A 20,179-nucleotide genomic window follows, 5' to 3' on the forward strand; every position below is an offset into this window, starting at 1 on the left:
GAGAAAAACTGTAGAAAGGGGTATTTTGAAACACTTAGATAATTTTAAGATAGAAATTTTATAATTCAATTATCACTGATTTATCGCAATGCAGTATTCTATTTCAATAAAAAAATAATTTAAGAATGTTGAGAGTTGCCACACCCAGTGTGTTGTTTGAGATCCTGATTAAATAACTTCTAATTGTACCAAATATACTAATAAATTTGTATGTAGTATTTATAAAATAAATGCAATATGTGGTGACTGTGTGGTAGTGCTTCGCTCTCCCGAGCAACATGTTCAGGGTTCTATCATCGGACCGGGCAAGCCTGACTTAGACCTTCAAAATGAGTACAAAGCATACTTGGGGTCAAAACTGTGGGGATTCCAAGGTCAAGAAAACTGTAATGGTGTACAGTTAGCATTTGCCTACTGTACCCCATTACAGTTACTCAAAATTCTAAGAATAACTTTTTCGCCTTAGATTCTTGACCACATAAGTCTAATAGTGCCAACATAGAGCTAATAAGATATATTTCAAGGAATATAGGCTAATAAGTATTTAAGCAAAATATGTATGTTCTTTTTTATGACTTAAAAATTGCGAAAACTGAAAAGTTTCAAGGCATTTTTCTAAAAATACCAGATAACCTTCAGTCACGTCCTCTTTCCCATTTATTCCACAAAAATCATTGAGTATTTCAAAAAAAGAAAAAGCGATAAGACTCCAAGAAATACATCAAACTTAATTGAAAAAATCTTTAATTCTTTAATCTGTTAATACATCAACAGTACAGCTGATTTTGTCAACACAGTTCATAAAAATATAACAAAAATGTTCCCAATAATAAAAAAAAAAAAAAACAATATTGGTCTTTTGAAGCAGCAGCCAACACATGGAAGTTAACAGATTGCGTAACAAACATTGTATCGTACAGCAGGATTTACATTCTACTTCCTAGGCTGATGAATAATATTTGGCCTACTATTAGCTGGTCTAAAATCATGTGCAGGCATTGGCTTGTTGTGGAATGCTTGAATAGCTTCTGCTGGAAAATCTGCATCACCCTTCAAAAAAATAAAATCAAAATAGTATCAACAAAGCAGGAAATTTTTTTTATCAAGAGACATCAGATTAAGGCTCAAGCTGTTGTATTACATTACCAAGATTTAACACCTCAATGATAGTTCCTTTACTCTGGTAAAAAAGGGTATTGCTTAAGTCTGTTCAAAAGTTTGTATTCAACATTTTTTAAAAACTCTTTAAAAAAAAAAGGTCTTATTTTAGTTTAAAGTAAATGTTTACAACCTAAGTGAGGTCTAGCTCAAACTAGAAAAGAGAGAAAGATGGAAGAAACCAAGTTCGATATCATGAATTCCCACTTAAACCAAACTATTAAGTGGAAATTTGAGTCATTAATATTACACAAGTGAAAAATTTTATTTCATATATATAACCTAAAAACCCAATTTTCTATTTACTGAAATCTGAAATAGTTATTTACATTAAGTGCATCATTTATTCAGTAAAGTAGATTAGTTTAGATAAAAAATAAAAAACATTCTAGGATATTAGAACCTGATATGTATGAATTGTTGATCTAATTCAGCCTTGATTCTATAAAATTTAAATTTAATGAAAATATCAATACCCAATGTTGACAGTGACAGTATGAGCTTTTATTATTATTAGTTTAGGTTCAAAGATTTTTATTCAAATATTGTAAATTTCGTCTAGTTTTAAAGCAAAGAATCTGCACAAATGTTGCATTTTTGTTTGAATTAACCAAATTCAGGTAATTTTAATTACAAGTTTCACTGCGCAAAATGTTTACATAACAGTTTAGAGTTAAAATATTAGTTTCTGAAGTATTGAATACTTTACACTTTGCCAGACAGAATTGTGGTAAAATTAACATGAGTCGCAAGCTAAATATTCATAAAAATTTAACTTCTACTTTAAAAAAAAGAAATTGCAACTTTTAAAAATGTTTGGCAACCTCATAATTGGATAATAAATGCATAAAAATTGCAAAAATTCATAATGTTCTGCAATTGCAATCATGAAAATTCATAGGACACTTAAGAAAAATTTTCAGTTGCATTAATGGTTTGTTCAAGTCATTTACAGTCATGATTAGGAAACAACATTTTAGCAAACTAAATTATGATGTTACCTCAACCTGTAAGTAAAGTATGCAGTTCAAAATATTAATAAAAATGAAATATAAGCAATAAAAGAAACAGAGGAAAGGGAAAATTCAATAAAAACTAGCAGAGGAATTTGCAAAAAGAAAAAAATATTTATAAGACTGTTTTAAAAAATATTACCATTCGGTCTTAACATACATAAAGTTTCAACCAAATGCTAGTTCTAATTACTCCAAATGAAATAATAAATTTAAAACCGAGAGCAATATTTCTTAAAAACAAAAACTGTTCAACAGAAATTACTAAGTTTTAAAAAATTATATGAACTAAGATTTTCAATTTTGAGTTATTTATATCTCCCAACAATCCAGAAGCAACAGTTAGATATTTTTATGATATATTAAAAAAATATAAAAAATTTTTTTTTACATATTCTGTAATGAGATCTAAACCTAATTCTTTCAGTCAATATTTTGCTTTTACAAAACAAAAACTTTAAAAAAATTGTTTATTTTAGGATTCTTACAGATCAATGATTTGGCTATCATTAAAATCCTTAATTAGATAAGGGCAAAATAAAATAATTTGAAAATAAATTCTTGGTTTATATTTGCTTTAAACATGTTCCTCACTGACAGAAATGATGAGTGACACTTGACAAAATACTTAGCAACAACAAATTCAAAAGTTTTTGAAACATTTACTTATTCGAGTGCCAAAGATTAGTTCTTTTCAGATTCAAAATAAATAAAATTCAGTAAGTAACTTCCTTCTGCATAGCTTTTTTTTTTTAAAAAAACTATGTCCACTCAAGAATAAACTCAAACAATTTTTAAGATGCAGTACAGGTATTAGCAATCATTTTACGCAATTAAGACTATAATAATATACAAAATCATAGAACAAAACAGCATTTAATGTAGTAAACACAGACAAATGAGGAACATAAAAACTGTTTGTGCTTACTTTAGCTATAGCTCCAGAAATCACTATTTGCTGCTTAGGAGGACTGAAATATATATACAAACATGTTAAAATAGTTTTTAAAGATTAATATTAACACTAATAGTAAAAATAAATATATTTTAACTTTTTAACCAATATTTTTAAAATTAAGTTTTACAAAAATTATAGCTTTAATAAAACTCCAATTATGAGAACTTAATTATTATTGTCATACAATTTTATTATAATTAGTAAACAAAAGATTCTAATGAGGAAGTTGACAATCTCACCTTTTTTTAAAGATAAATGTTACTCTATAAATGTCTTAATTCTTCAATTTGGAAAAAAAAAAAAAAAGGTTTGCAATAACAAACAACGAACTCAAAAATTTTAACAGACAAAGTTAGGTCATAAGTAAAAGTTTTCAAAGGGTTTTGTAACAGATATAACTAGCTTTGTGTGAGTGAAGTTATCAAAGTGCTTCCCCATTTTATATACATAAAAAAAAAAAAAAACCAGATTCAAAACTAAAAACAGACCAACTAGACAACATTTTTAAAAAGCAAACAATTACTTAAATTACCAAAAGCATTTTTGTATCTTACTGTAGCAAAACAATGTTTAAAATTAAGTTTCACAATGAAATTTCATTGTAAACCCCCTCCCCCAACCCCACAGAACTTTTTTGACTCAAATTGCTTACATTTTAAAGCTAATGTACAAAGACAATATCTTGAAATATAAAAATCTTTTTGAAAACTTAAGTAACTCAGCATATTAAGATATGAGCACACAAGAATGAAGTGTTGCCGGAATAAATACTTTTATGAAAATAAATTTCCCTGACCAATCAACACAACAAGCATGCAATCCAAATGCAAGCAATTCCTCATTTTACATTGTTTTTTCAACTTGAGTTGTTCAAACTAGAAAGCTCCCTAGTTATTTCCCTTGAATTCTGATACCTGGTATATGAGAATTTATCATAATGCAACAACATTCATTCAAATTTCAAAGTTATTGAATGAATAAGTCAATTCAATTTATAGAAATCTAAGGACTAAATTAAAACAAGGCACTTAAGATTTATTATTTTATTTGTAGGTCTAAAGATTTAAAAAAGAAAGGCACAAGAATATTTACAAGAACCTAATTTTTTTTTCTTTTAATTTTGTTACATGCATCTTTCAAAATTATCACACATATAAAACTAGTTGAGTATTTATTAAGTAAGACAGTTAAGGTAGAAAATAAGAGATTATCACTGATAATGTGATTTCAGTTATCAGGTTAACAATATCATTTCAGAGATAAAAATCCAATGTTTACTACAGACTCCATTCATAAAGATGCACAAAAGATAAAAACTGGCAAGTGTAATCTACAACATTTTTCTGAGCAAGCATAAAATGTAAATAGATGGGTAGTTTTCTCTTATGAAACCTTAACACTTGAACATTAATGCTGAAAAAAAAAGTTTAAATCTTGAACCAGTAATCTGATTAATTAAGGTATCTAAAAAATTTATGTAGAAATTTATCAGAATTACAAAACACATGCTTAAATTCTAATAAAAAAATTTACAAAAATTACACAAGGGAACAAATTGTTGCATTCATGCAAATACTTGATATTGCCTAATTCGGGTGTGGGAATTTCAAATCTAAAATTAGTATTGCTTCTAAGCTACAGATTTTTTTAAAAATACTTTAATCTATTTTTTTTCGAAATGTACAAGTTTAAAAACGTTATATGTAACAGGAGGATCACATAAATGTTGCAACAAACTTCTGGGAGTTAGGGCACACCATCAGGATTAAAGCTGCATAGAAAGCTATAATTGGAATGTCATTGTACGCGGCTAGGGGCACTTCTCTAATATCACCAGTTCAGTAGCACAAAGAAACAGTTCATAATAACAAAGCTCTCCTAGCAGATATCTAGTTAGACAAAAGACTAAAAATGCCATTTTAAAAAACTAGAGCTTGGTGAGAGAAACAGATCGCCGATTTGAAAACAGCAATACAAAAGTATCTGAGATCTTCTAAAAAATCTTATGCAACAAGAAACAAAAAAAGTTTCCCCAATTTTATCAAAAATATTTAGTCAGGTATTATTCCATTAAAGATTTTAACTGAGAAGAAGAAAAAAAAGACCTCTTTGAAGTTATTACAGAAAATTTTTAGAGATTTTTATTCATTTCTGAAAGTAACATCAAAAGCTCAGAATCCTTTCCATAAGTGGGTAAGCATCGATGAGAAATACGATGCAATTAAATATGTAAATGATATGAAATATTCATACCTAGGAGTTACAACTTCTTCCTCCTCCTCTTCTTCACCATCAACTTTTTTTGTTTCAACCGGTTTTTCATGGGTATGAACCTTATGCTGAGTAATTCGCATACCTCCTGCTTTAACTAAAAATTAAAAGCAAGCATAAATACCCAAACTGCAAAACTTGAAATAAAATCCTGACAATATATCAACTACATTATCTTTAAACACCTAGCAAATATTAGTCTGTCAATTACGATTACAGAAACGTAATAACTTTAGAAATAAAGGCAAAAACATACAGTCTGGGCATTTTCATATAATTTATACAAAATAAAACATAAGTTTGCTGTTGGTATTTAAATATTTTATTTAAAAAAAAAGTACACCATTTCTGTACATTCTAAATTTGATTAACTTTTAACAGGTAGTAAAAGTTTCGGAAAGTTCCATACACAAAATCATCTGGACTTTGGTAAGTCCAGAAAATAGATTTTTCTAGATAATAGGTGTTTAAGGTAAACATTAAAATATCCTTATTCAATTAAAAATAGAAGATAATTAACACCAATTTCAATCAACAAATAAATCCATGTGGTGTGAGTGATTGCAGCATTTTTGCAGCACAATTTTATTACAATATTATTTTGTTCGGCTAATTTCGAATCTTGCACTCAATTATTGACCATTCACTCGCAATCCCGCGTGGATTTATGAGCGCATTTTATCAGTTATTACTACGCATTTTTAGGGTTTTTTAATACTAGCAGAATCACTTTTTGAAGCAATGATTTGCGACAATTTTATTGTTCACGTGATCTGGTCAATTGCATTTTCAGCAGGTTGGGAATTCCACATAGATTAGTTTTTAAAATTTTGATTTCATTTTTAATATTATTACAACCTGTGAATTCCGAATCATGCTTATGAATATTTTGAATTCCTGCTTTAGTTGTGACAATTTCATCTCAACAAACCTGCAATTTTTTTAAAATGTAAAATTTATGTTCTCTGAAATTCAGTGCTTGATTCTAAATGGTAATAATCCTTCTATGAGAGATTTGTGAGGAAAAAAATAAGAGATTTTTTTTTGTGTGTGCTGTAGTGAAATGCCAGATTTGGTTCCTGTGATATCCAATTATTTTTTAAAATTATAGCGGAAACAATTAAAATCGAAATTCTAAAAATCATAAAGAAGCGAAAAAGCAGGTTATTCTTATCCCTGAATACTTTTTTTAAACAGAACGCAAGTGTAAAAAAAATTTTTTTTGAAAAAGGGAAAAAGAGCTTTGGTTGTTAAAAAGTGCCTGGAAAAGAGACCTTTCCTGTAAATGGACGTCTGGACATGGGACTTTGTATTATACATAAAAAGCAGGCTATTTCTGCAACTAAAGTTTTGACCTCATACCTGGAGAGAAAACTATGGGAATAAATTCTCAGAAATCCGACATTTTTTCTCTTAAGTTTTAGTTAGTTTTTTGTTTTTCTTCTATATAACTTATGAAGATTTAATCAATAAAATGCTTTATTATAAATAATTTTTATAAAATTTTCTAAAGCAAATTTATAGCAGCTTTTTTAGAATTCCTACCTTATTTCTAGAAATAGTTTTAGAAAAAATTTTCTCGAAAAGTTTTTAAGGATTAATTAGAGCAGCAACAACTTAATGAAAGAAATTGGTACACTGCAATGCAATATATCAGCCGAGAAAACAGAATAGTAATAGACGGAAAATAGAAATAAAATCTTAAAAACACGTTAAACTTCAAGTCATATAATCAATATAAATACAAAACAATTTGTACATACTTTCTGTTTCCATTAAATATTAAAATCACCTACATATTAATACTCCTAAAATCCGCTCTTGAATTTAAATAATTTAATGCTTTAAAGAATTATAAACCTTTTAAAGAATTAAAACATTAGAATTTTTCATAAAAGTCCTAAAATAACAATTCCTCTGTTTTCTGTGAAAATTTTCATTTTCACAGAGCTAATTTTGAATCCCTTGAGTTTTTCACTCTCCAGATTTTTTCATAAAGCATAAAAACTTTGCTTTCCAATTTATAAACCTATGTTTTTAAGTAAAATTAAAATTTTTGTAATTTTAGAAGCAAAAGCAAATCTTTTACTAATAAATCATTTTGAAGCAATATAATAAATAGTGCAAAATTTGAATGCATATTAAAAATAATTTGTTAATAAAATTAAATGGGGAAATTTAAATGATCATTTACAGTCAAAACTTTATGTCGCGTCTTTATATGTTAAAAATGAACAAATTACGAAATTGATAAAAAAAATTAAAAAACAAACACAAAATCAACATAAAACTATACAACTTAAATCCCAAATGTTTTTTTATTAATGGATGCATTATAAGTTCTAACAAAAGTTAATTTATTGTCGACAGATTAAGATGAACTATACAACAAAAACAACAAATGTCTGAAAAATTCCTTTTTTTGGAGGGTAATTTATCCATTTTTGTATGTGTTTGACAGCTAGAACTTGAGGAAAAACAAAAAAAAATATCAAGAATTCAGAGATTAAAACTTGTAGGTATTTTCCGGCCCTGTGTCAGAATTGGGACGACATTCTCACAGAGCGTTACAGAGCTTTTGCAGAAAGATTATTCATTTCGGAAAGGAAAAAAGTTTTGGTTTTCCGATCTGAATAATTTTTTGAGAAATTTTTCTTTTTCAGCGGAACTTTTGTTCAAAGATGTCGCTTACCCATCAGAGAGGAAAGAAACAATCTTGACATATCCTCATTTGAGATTTTTAAAAAAAATCTGTAATGACTGACTTCAGCTAGAATTTAAAATTAATATAAAATAAAAAAATTCAGGAATCGCAAAAGTTTAAAAGATAATTCGCAAAAGAAATGCTCTTTCTTTTCTTTTTTCCTATAAAGAACACCATGTTTTACATACACTTATTTGAGTATCTCTTATTTAAAGAGTCCTATTCACGTTATTTCGTCATCGATCTTTATTTTGGGAGTTACAGCACATATTATATTTTACGATTTTTAATTTATGTACGAATTTTAATTTATTATAGTTTAATTCATTTACAAATTTTAATTTGAGTAATTATTTACAAAATTTGAAAGAGGAAATAATTAGTGCATTTTCCCCGCCTACAAAAGGTGAGAAAATCAGCAACTATATCAGAATTTTAAAAAAATTTTTACAATTAAAATTTTTTACATGTTTTTTATTATATACTTGCCTCTGTAAACACAACATCTCTGTTACTTTAAATTAGTAATTGTTAAAGTATCTTTAAGGAAAATATTAGTGCTAGGGAAGTTTGTCGCTAAAAAGCCCCAAAAAATTCTGCTACAGGTCTTTCCAACAAGCAATTTTATAATTAATAAGGAAAAAAACTGAACAAGGCACTTCTGCAATAACAGTTAGGACCAGGATTAACTACAAAATTGTATTTTTTTACTGAAAAATGATAAACAGTGAGGATGAACTTTGACATCATGCCTTAGTACACAAGATGGATGTTCTGATAGTAATATGTGTACTAATTTTAATGTTTTTAAATCTAATATCAAAATCTTGAAGCAATTTACAATTAAATAAATATAAATTAGTTCTGCTATTAGTACACAAAATGAACTTCAAATGAATGTTTTCATGTTTAGATATTTTACTAATTTACAAATAAAATATGAAAATTATTAATGTGTTAAATATATCGAAAAGCAAGAGTAAACCCTTTTCCCTCATGCACTCCTTTTTTTTTAATATTTTATACAGCCGACCAATTTTCGGTTTACGACTACTAATGTTCAACTCCATAGCCTTGCAATTTTGAACCAAAACCAGAAGACAAGGAAACTCCTGGATCAGTACCCCCAGAGGTATGATTTGTTATGGGAACATGGAGGACTTTGAGAATCAACAGATTTAAAGTTTATCAGTCACAATTAAAGTTCATCAGGCCCTGTGGCAGAATTTTTTCCGACTTTCTGTGAATACTACTAATAATATCTTTCTGCAAGATACTTTTAAAAATAACAAATATACATGTTACTAAATTAAAGTAACAGAAGCTTCAAAAATTTAACAAAACAAAATAATAATATTTTTTTTGGATGAAATAAAATAATTTTTTAATTAAATATGCAATTTTTTTTATTCTAATATTATGGGTGATGTTCTCGCATTTTGTAGGGGGAAAACACACGAATTATTTCCTCTTTCACATTTTGTAAATCATTATCACATTAAAAAAAATAATTTAAAAATTGTGAAATATGTAGCAGTAACTACCAGAGCGAAAAAGATTGACGACGAAACCATGCAAATCAGATAATGAAAAGGGCTTTTCATTTCGAGATTCAGTTGTTGTAATAAATAATATTGTAATAAAAATATCGGATTATAAAAACTATGTGGAAATCAATAGTAATAATGACTGCATTCTTTTTCATTATTATCAAAGGCGAATAGAAAAATCACAAGCATTTTTTCACTCCAATGTGCGAGAAAGACATCTCTTGAACATAATGCTGAAGAAAAGATAAAAATAATTCGAAAATTTCTGCAGAAAAATAAACTTTATTTGTACTTTACAAAAGATAAATCTCTCTGCAAGAACTAGATAACGTTCTGCGACCATGTCGCCGTGATTCTGCCACGGGGCTACATGGGGAGTCATGGGCCTAGTACCCTACCCTACCAACCTGACTAACACCTACTTTTTATAATTTTATAACCATCGTTGAACAGCCGACCCAATTTATGGGTTTACGATTACTAATGTTCAACTCCGTAGCGTTGTAATTTGGAACCCAATCCAGAAGACAAGGGAACTCCTGGATCAAATATTGGGAGAAATTCGCCTTCGTGGAGGACTTTTTGATGGAACTAACCCGCATTTGTGTTACAGGAAGAGAAAAACACGACAACCTCCCACAGTTAGCCTGACGGCAAGGGGACTCTAACCCATGATCCGTCTACCAATGAGGATAATTTACGTCAGCACTGTGGTCGGTGCAAGTCAGATGCGGAATTCGTATAATCCAGAGATCTCTGGGATTCGTTTCACTTTATTGGAAGGCGAATCCCAGAGATGATGCTCTATCCCCTGAGCCATCACGGCTCGTATTCTGATTTATAGTGATCTTAAAACTATTTATAGTTTTGTAAATCCATGTATTCTATCAGTTTCTTATCATAACTGGTTTAGGCACAACATATTTTACTTTTGCGCAGAATTTTAGTCCAAGGAAACCGTGGCAAGATGGACAACTTATGGACAAAGAACTAAGTTTGCTAAGAAAACGTGCAAATTCAGAAATCTATTGCTGAAAACTGTTGTAACAAAATTAATATGATAATTAAATAAAAAAAATTAAAATATAGAATTACTTTGAAATTTATTTAAAATTATTAAAATCGAAATGAATAAATTATAATGTATAAAATTCAAAGATAACTGTTTAAATATACTTGATGTGTATTACCCTCATGCTAAATTTACTTTTGGAAAATAAATAAGTACAATAATTTGTTATCATTATTCCGGTTTGTAGTCTTCTTGTCATTTTATAGAAGTATAGTAGATAAACATTGCAAACGTAACATGAATATTTGCTTATAAATTTAACTCAATTACTTTATTATTGCTATTACGAATTTAAACATCATTCAAGATTTATTTCCTTGTAATAGCACCTGTTCAAACTGAGACGATAGTTAAGAATCTAATAGATTAATGTTTGGAATTTAATAGAATAACAATTAAAAGGAGTATAATTCATGGGGCTACATGGGGAGTCATGGGCCCAGTACCCTACCCTACCAACCTGACTAACACCTACTTTTCATAATTTTATAACCATCGTTGAACAGCCGACCCAATTTATGGGTTTACGATTACTAATGTTCAACTCCGTAGCGTTGTAATTTGGAACCCAATCCAGAAGCAGGGATGAGAGTAGTCAGAAAGTAAAAAAGAGGAAATCCAAAAAACAAAAAAAAAAAAAGAAAGAAAAAAGGAAAAAAAGAAATTATATATATATATATATATATATATATATATATATATATATATATATATATATATATATATATATATATATATATATATATATATATATATATATATATAAAATTTTGACAAAAAAGTGCGATTTTTAAACTTGTAAACCATGTAATATAAATCCCGATATGAGACTTTTAAATCACGTAAATATGAAACTCTACATCGAATTTAAAAAATGCGAAAATACAAATCATGATTTTTTAATTTTTTGATCACGATGCATAATTTTTAAATCGCGCGATATTACAACCACAAAAACGAATCATGATATTGGATTTTAAGCTCACGTGAATACGAATTGCTTCATAGGGCTTTAAAAGCTCGTAAATACAAATCGCGATATTGATTTTTTAAATCTCGTAAGTAAGAATCGCACTGTACAATATTTAAATCGCCTGAATAAGAATCGCAACGTTCAACTTTTAAATCAGGTAAATACGAAAATCGAGATTTGATAATAAAATCGAGATTTTAAAAATGCATAAATACAAAACACGATATTGGATTTTTAAATGTCGTAAATAAGAATCATAATATACGATATTTAAATAGCGTAAATAAGAATCGCAATGTGCAACTTTTAAATCAGGTAAATACGAAAATCGATGATTGATATTAAAATCGCGTGAATAAAAATCGAGATCTGAATTACGAAAATACCAGCTATCCAGCCGACGGATAAAAAATACTGAAAATCTTATTTTCTGTGCGTGAAATCGGAGAAAATAGCTAAAATAAGTAAAAATGCGGAAGGGTTAGCAGCTAGGGCGTAGATTGAATTTTCTGTTTATCTTTGAAAATCGTAAATAAATATAATTATTTTACTTCAATGACTGAATTAAAAAAAAAATGGGATATTTATATAAAAAAAACGAAACTTATAGAGAATCGGACTTTTTGATAAAAAGGCTGAAATTCGAGAGACAAAAAATCTCATCCCTGTATAAAGGTCAACCAGTTTTATCCCAAGGAAATGATTTTTAGAGAAACTTCAGAGGGAGGAAAAGGGACTTCAACAATTTCCCTCCACGGAAAATTAAATTCCTCATAAAACATTTTAACTTGGGCAAAAAAAAATTTCAGCGGAAATTAGCGGGAAAAATGGAAAAATCTGAAAAAAAGCGGAAATCCGCGAATCCGCGGAAGAATCTCATCCCTGCAGAAGACATGGGAACTCCTGGATCAAGTATTGGGAGAAATTAGCCTTCGTGGAGGACTTTTTGATGGAACTAACCCGCATTTGTGTTACAGGGAGAGAAAAACACGACAACCTCCCACAGTTAGCCTAACGGCAAGGGGACTCTAACCCATGATCCGTCTACCAATGAGGATATTTCACGTCAACACTGTGGTCAGTGCAAGTCGGATGCGGAATTCATATAGACCAGCCATCGATGGGATTCGAATCTGGTTCAACTCATTGGAATGCGATTGCACTATCCCTTACTTGAAAAGTTTTGCAAAAGAATTAACCTAAAGATTTAGATTAAAAATGAAAAACTAAAACGTAAACCGACTTAAGATTTTAGGCCAATAGAAAAAGATTGGTTGGATGTATTGTTTCTGAGGACTATAAAATATATAGCATAACTATTGACACATGCAATTGAGACAGGCGTGTAGGTTTGGAGACAAAACCCCTTCTAATATAATACATTATTTGACTAATGAGCTCCGGTTATCCCCTTCTAACATGCATATAACTACATAGTGTAGTTTTAATACTTTAAAACTACACAACTGAATGGAGAATGTTTCACATCGATATGTGTTTGTGTCAATTACCATCACAGATTGGTTTTTGAACTTGCGAAAATTCACAAAATTAAAAACAATAATTCGCCTTTTCTGCAGCTTGGTCAAAATATAAAATGAAATTAGCTTGAGATATTGAGCTCATTATCACATTACGGGTCTGCACCATAGAAAATATACTCATATTTAATTTACTTTATCACTATACTTCACTGTTGAATAAATTAACTGCACAAATTTTACAGTAACAATTTTTATATGTAACGAAAATTAAGATACATGCATATCAAGCGATAGCAAATATACTCTTTTATACTTAAAAAGAGAAAGTAAACATCTCAAATACAAAATAAAAGCAAAATAAAACTTGTCAACACGTCAAAACAAAGCAGAAGTATTAAAGAGGAATAAAAAAGAAAAAAACATAGCTATATCCACACAGTTAATGTTTTAAGAGCAAGATATGATCTGTTGTGACATTGAATAACAATGACAAAACATTGCGTTTTCCAATTTTATCAGTTTTTAACCCTTTATGAAATAAATAGTTCTAAAAAATTGCAAAGTTGAGCATACTACTTTTTATTAAACAAAAATACACTCAATTACTTAAACATTATAACAAGGAATGGATAAACTGAATTGACGTATAAGCAATGCAATGCAACGTAATGGTCTGTTTTGACAAGATGGCAAAACGTATCACAAAGCAAACATTTTATGTTTACAGATAAAAATTACCTGCAGGAGGGTGACCAGCCTTCAATTCAGTTGTTTCTTCACTAGAAGACATTGTTTCAAACTTCTTTATTTTTTTTAAATACAATAACACGACTCTCGTTAACTTACTAAATATCACGCCACGTAAACTCGATAACCATCTGTCACCTTTACACACAAAAACTTAAGATGATGCGGTTACGGTTGGCATTCACCTTTTTATTAAAAACAGCAAAATAATAAACAGTTATCGTCAAATCATACTTTCTTGTTATTCGCTAAAATAATCACGTGATGTGCACGTCACACAACACGTATTACGCAACGTTAGCAAAATTTAGCTCTTCTTCGGACAAGGTTGCGTCCATCCAAGGTTGCGCCATACGCCAATTACACAACGTTAGCAAAAGTTCGCTTATCTTTGGTTTGGACTAAGAAAAGTGGGCTTGTTTAACAACCTTATGCGATACTTAAGGTTTAAAAATTAACGTCAAATTAATAAATATGCGGGATAATTTATCAACTTTTATTCCATTGATTTCTTTTTGGTCAAATGCACTCGGACAGTGCTTCTTCCGTTTTGATTCTTGTCAAAACAAAAAGGACAAGGATTTATGATTAACAATAAGGACAAATTATTTTATGATTATTTCTGAAAAATTTATAACACTGCAATTAATGCAAAAATTATTAAAACATAACAATAATTTAAAATGTACAACTAATTCTTTTCATATAAAAATAGACAGTCGTCAAAGAGATTTATTTGTGGTTTAGGTTTAACTTCTTTTTATTTTCTGTAAATAAGTCGCAATACTAATGATATTATATTCTATAACAGTAATTAAACTTAAGAATAATGCTTGGGTAAAAAAAAACATACCATTATGATCCGTTTTTTTTTTTTTTTTAATTTATTTTAAATGATTCGTAATTTTTCTCTTAGAAAATAAAATTTTTTGTTCATTTATTTATTTATCTTTATAATGTGTTTGAAGTTTAAATATCATTAAAATGAACTTATGTGGAAAAGAAATGCAAAAACCAAACTGTGTAGTTACGCGAATTAATGAATAAATAAATTCGCTAATGTTTTTTTTTTTCTTTCCCTCCTTTAAAGATTAATTCGTGACCCCCCGTGGGAATACTTTTTAACTTTCATTTTTGATAAGGATTTTAAAAATTCATAGTAAGGACGATCTTCCCAGATTATAATATCTATGACTAAAAAAGCTTACAATGTACATCATTTAATAACGTTAATTTATATATTTTCTTTTTTATCTGAACATACATTATTTTGATATCATGTAAGAATTTAAAATTCATTTTATTAAATGGTATAAAATTTGTTACAAAAAATTTGATGAAAATACAAAATTATCTGAAATTTGATCTTCAAAAGAATCCTTTTGGTTATTTCTGAGGCGTTAATGTAATAAATGAGTCTAACTATCAAATAAATAATCACTCAAATTATAATAATGATATTAATCTTAAATATCAGTTTATAAGTCTTGTTTATAAACTGACATGATAGTTTATTAGTCTCTTTTATAAATTGACATTTACAGCTTTCAAATATACACCACTATTTACTTAATCATTTTTACATGAATTCTTAAACAGCAAATTATAGTACGGTATACAGGGATGTAGAAAAAAAATGGAAGCTAAAAAATTAAGCTAATTAATAAAATAAAAAAACTGCTGTTTTTACCTTTGCAATTATTTTTTATCTACTGTAAGAACTTATTAAATTTGATTAAAAAATTTATCGTTTGAAATTTCGGCACTTTTATTTAATAGATTTAGGTTTACTGTTTGATTTAACGTAGGTTAGAATTAGACTTGCAGTTAAAATTTAAAGGTGCTACAATTGTCTTAAAACGTAACTTTTTTAACGTATAATAGTGTTACTTTGAAATAAAAGAATTCCAAAGGTATTTCCTACTGCACTTGCTGAGAAATTAAGTTATATATGTTGCCGTGAATCAAGAGAACTGGTGAATGTCAACAATCACACTGTCGCTTTGGTGGATGTCCGAAATATTTGTTATATCCGATTTTATATTAATTTATTTGCTGATATTATTATATTTATTCGATATTTTAATATCTTCTGAGGATAGATTAGGAGAAACATCAGTGTTCGGAGTACCAGGCAAATTATACCGGGGAGAGGCACTGAATCGTAAAATAACTTTGAAGCAAGGCATACCCGGCAAATGTATGCCGAGCAGTGGCACTTAACTAGACCTAGTATATATTTCGGACATTTACCAAAGCGACAATGTGATTGTCAACATTCATCGGAGAAAGTCAATAACCACCAATTTCGGTCATTCACAATAACATATACAGTATCAATCGAGTGCAATAACAATTAAAAACAATAAGTAACGCTACTTATAAATGAGAGTAGTCAGATTTTCATTGTCTAAGTTGTTATATTTTCATAAACAGCAAGACGCATGTAAAATATGTTAAATTAATAAATTGTAGCTACTTGATTCACAGTTGATAGTGCTTAACAGATTGATCTACATTCAAAATGTAAGAAAAGTTTTAACAACATTTTATAAATTTTATATTTTTGCGTTTCCAGTGAAATTATCTAACACAATTTGCATGCAATTACAAACCGTGTTGGACCCAAAGAAATACAAAATAGTACGCATTATTTTTATGCATTATTATCATTATTATATTACGTATTTTGAAATTTTTAGCTTGCGTTTGCCTCATTCTATCAACATAATGTACGAAGTAATATGTTTTTATAGCGTAAAACGTAATCCAAAAAAAAAAGCATGTTTTTTTATGATTATTATTTTAAATTAACCTTTAAAATATGTTTTAAAAATTACTTTTCATATTTTTTGAAGAAACGTAATCCAGAATTTGAAAGTTTTTTCGTAAGTTTCCAAAGTAGTTTCTGATAAAAAAAATATTGAAAAAAAGATGCGAACAGGACTTTATGCTGTGTGCTACTACGTTATTTGAATTATTATTATAATAAGCTTATAACGAAGTTTTTTTTCTTTCTTTTATTGGTAAATTTCTGCAAAACTTAATTCAATTGTCTTAAAACGCAGATAGTTATTAACAACTTCAAATTGATGATTGTCTGGGCAAAAAAGAGGCCTGCTAATCATTCCATATTTAGAATGCACAAAATAAAATGTAAAAAATAATTGTAAAATAATAATTTAAAAAATAAATTTTTTTTTTTTTATTATTCAATTTAAGTGTGATAGTTTTTTCATACAAAAATGCGTCAAATTTATTAATTGCTTATAATTGTTGAAAATTTAACAAACAATCTGATTTACAAATTTAAATTGTTCCTTTCATTTTAACGTAAATTTCTTTCATTTCTCATTGTTAATGCTAAGAAATCAGAAAGAATTTAGAAACTCATTATGTTTTTTTTTCTTTTTTTTTTTAATGTGAGATGAAGACGCCGAGGTGTCGCACAAAAAACTTTTTATCGACATTTTATTTTTAACATCATTAAATCAAAGATTTATTAAAGAAAAGAATTAATTTTAAAACAACACAATCATAAAATAGCCGTAAAAACAAATCACACCGTAAAGCTCCACTCTGAATTAAAAGATGGGTCATTAACGCTTTTATAGCATCCAGATCATTAATACATATTTCTAATTCTAAATAAAATGCTAATTACAATTTCGAAATGCTCGTTAGGTGTCTGAGAATAAATAAGCAAAGAGAATAAGAAGTGAAGATACACGTCAAAATACTATAACATATAAAATACTATAACATATAAAATACTATAAAATACAATGAAATATTATAGACAGAAATTTATAAAGGTGTCACAATGTGTAATGCCATAGCACTTGTTGCGGTATATTGTTTTTAATGGCATTTTCTTAAAATTCTGTTTTTAAGATTAAAAATAAATATTGATGCTTCAGTTTAAAAAAAATAAAATTAAAGGAAGTTTTTTTTAGAGAAAAATAAAGGAAAGAAAACTCAAAAGGAAATCCGAGTAAATTTATCATTAACATAATCTCTGCCAATATGTTATGAAATCTGTTTAGTTTTCATTATTTGCGTTAACGTCGCAGGGAAAGAATTTTATTTATTTATTTATTTATTTATTTTTTTTTTTTAGTCAGGAGTGAAATCAAAATGCACTGTTTCAATAGATCCCTAAATTTCATACATAAAAAAGAGATATTAACGAGACTTTTTTCTGTTTTCAAAATTTCTGCAAAAAGATAGATAGCTTTTTACATCTTACCTTATTTTTAAGTTAACTGTGTTTAAGCCTCATAATGTTTCATAAAAGTTTTCTTTATTTGCCTCAATTAATGGGGCGAATTTTCAGAGTTTTCTAATTATTTAAGGGGTATACATGTACCCGCCGTCCTCCTTCGCTAAAAATTTTCGTTATTTGCCACAAATATTGCGGGGAATTCTCAGAGTTTTGTAATTATTTAGGGGATATACATGTACCTGCCGTCCTCTTTTCGCAAATGGAGCATATGATTTGCTTTTAAATTATTATCCAATATAGACGTCACAGGTGTTTAATTTTTGTGGGGGACGAAATTAAAACACACAGTCATTATAATTCTCTAAATTTCGCACATAGGAAAAAGAAATTCTTATATCTGCTAAATATCTTTAAAGAGATTCATCATATTTTTATCGCTTACTTGTTTATAATTTCGGTGAATTTAAATCGATGATGATTCATTATTATTATTTTTTTTTACCTGTCTGAAATATTGAGGGGAACTATTAGAGATTTATAATTACTGAGAAAGACATATACCCACCGTCGTCGTCTCCCGCCTACAACGCTCATGTTACCCACTATTAATGCTGCAAGATTAAAACGAAGTCATTTTTGAAATTGTTTTTAGGAATTTTTAATTTATTTATAAATAACAATATAAATAATTGAATTTTAAAATGGGACTCAAAGCATCATTTTTTAAAATCAATTGCGCTACAGCAACATGCTATATGCATCTAAACTAACAGGCCCCAACTATAACTTAAGGAGTAGGGACAAAATTGCTTAACACTTCGCCCATTGATCGGGTAGAATAAAAATCAAGTAAAAGCCAGTTTACTTGAAAATGAAGCACTAAGTCAGTCATTGTGTTTTATTTAATAATAGACCTAAAATGAAAATTAATTTTGCTATCCAAGAAGGCTTAAAACGCAAGATGCACGTGCATTGCTCGTGTTTTTAATTGCTATACACCTTTTAATTGTTATTCTATTAGATTCTAAACATTAATCTATTAGATTCTTAACTATCGTCTCAGTTTGAACAGGTGCTATTATTTACAAGAAAATAAATTTTGAATGATGTTTAAATTCGTAACAGCATTAAAGTAATTGAGTTAAATTTATAAGTAAATATTCATGTTATGTTTGAAATGTTTATCCACTATACTTCTATAAAATGACAAGAAGACTACGGACCGAAATAATGATAACATATTATTGTATTTATTTATTTGCTGAAAGTAAATTTAGCATGAGGGTAATACACATTAAGTATTTTTAAACAGTTATCTTCGAATTTTATTCATTGTGATTTATTCATTTCGATTTTATTAATTTTAAATAAATTTCAAAGTAATCCTATATTTTAATTTTTTTAATTTAATTATCATATTAATTTTGTTGCAACAGTTTTCAGCAATAGATTTCTGAATTTGCACGTTTTCTTAGCAAACTTAGTTCTTTGTCCCTAAGTTGTCCATCTTGCCAAGGTTTCCTTGGATTAAAATTCTGCACAAAAGTAAAATATGTTGTACCTAAACCAGTTATGATAAGAAACTGATAGAATACATGGATTTACAAAACTATAAATAGTTTTAAGATCACTATAAATCAGAATACGAGCCGTGATGGCTCAGGGGATAGAGCATCATCTCTGGGATTCGCCTTCCAATGAGGTGAAATGAATCCCAGAGATCTCTGGATTATACGAATCCCTGGTTAGAGTCCCCTTGCCGTCAGGCTAACAGTGGGAGGTTTTCCTTATCATGTAACGGAAATGTGGGTCAGTTCCATCAAAAAGCCCATTCCACCCAATGCTTGATCCTGGAGTTCCCTTGTCTTCTGGATTGGGTTCAAAATTACAAGGCTACGGAGTTGAAAATTAGTAGTCGCATACCCAAAACATTGGGTCTGCTTTTCAACGACGGTTATAAAATAAAATCTGAATATGGTTGTGTCACTCATAAATTAGTGCTACCCGCACTGGATACCAGGTAA

The 20,179-nt window shown here is 28.5% G+C and overlaps 1 protein-coding gene across 1 annotated transcript; it reads right to left on the minus strand.

The window, feature by feature from the left end:
* Nucleotides 1-727: 727 nt before the first annotated feature.
* On the minus strand, nucleotides 728-14,295 carry LOC107443181 (death-associated protein 1 homolog). Its single transcript, XM_016056972.4, has 4 exons — nucleotides 13,922-14,295; nucleotides 5,383-5,497; nucleotides 3,100-3,142; nucleotides 728-1,050 (listed from the first exon to the last, which is right to left on the minus strand). The coding sequence occupies exons 1-4, from the start codon at nucleotides 13,971-13,973 to the stop codon at nucleotides 934-936; spliced, it is 327 nt and encodes a 108-aa protein (XP_015912458.1). The 5' UTR covers nucleotides 13,974-14,295; the 3' UTR covers nucleotides 728-933.
* Between the last annotated feature and the right edge of the window lie 5,884 nt (nucleotides 14,296-20,179).

The sequence above is a fragment of the Parasteatoda tepidariorum genome, chromosome 7, assembly GCF_982258835.1.
Source record: "Parasteatoda tepidariorum strain Cologne lab strain chromosome 7, Ptep-v5.0, whole genome shotgun sequence".
Lineage (NCBI taxonomy): Eukaryota > Metazoa > Arthropoda > Arachnida > Araneae > Theridiidae > Parasteatoda > Parasteatoda tepidariorum.

Bases quoted from the DNA above. Each gene is read 5' to 3' on its own strand.
- LOC107443181 (XM_016056972.4), bottom strand. From the start codon at position 13,973: ATGTCTTCTAGTGAAGAAACAACTGAATTGAAGGCTGGTCACCCTCCT. The intron at 5,498-13,921 runs GTAATTTTTATC...TTTAATTTTTAG, and splicing joins GGCTGGTCACCCTCCTGCAG to TTAAAGCAGGAGGTATGCGA. The intron at 3,143-5,382 runs GTATGAATATTT...TATATATTTCAG, and splicing joins GAAGAAGTTGTAACTCCTAG to TCCTCCTAAGCAGCAAATAG.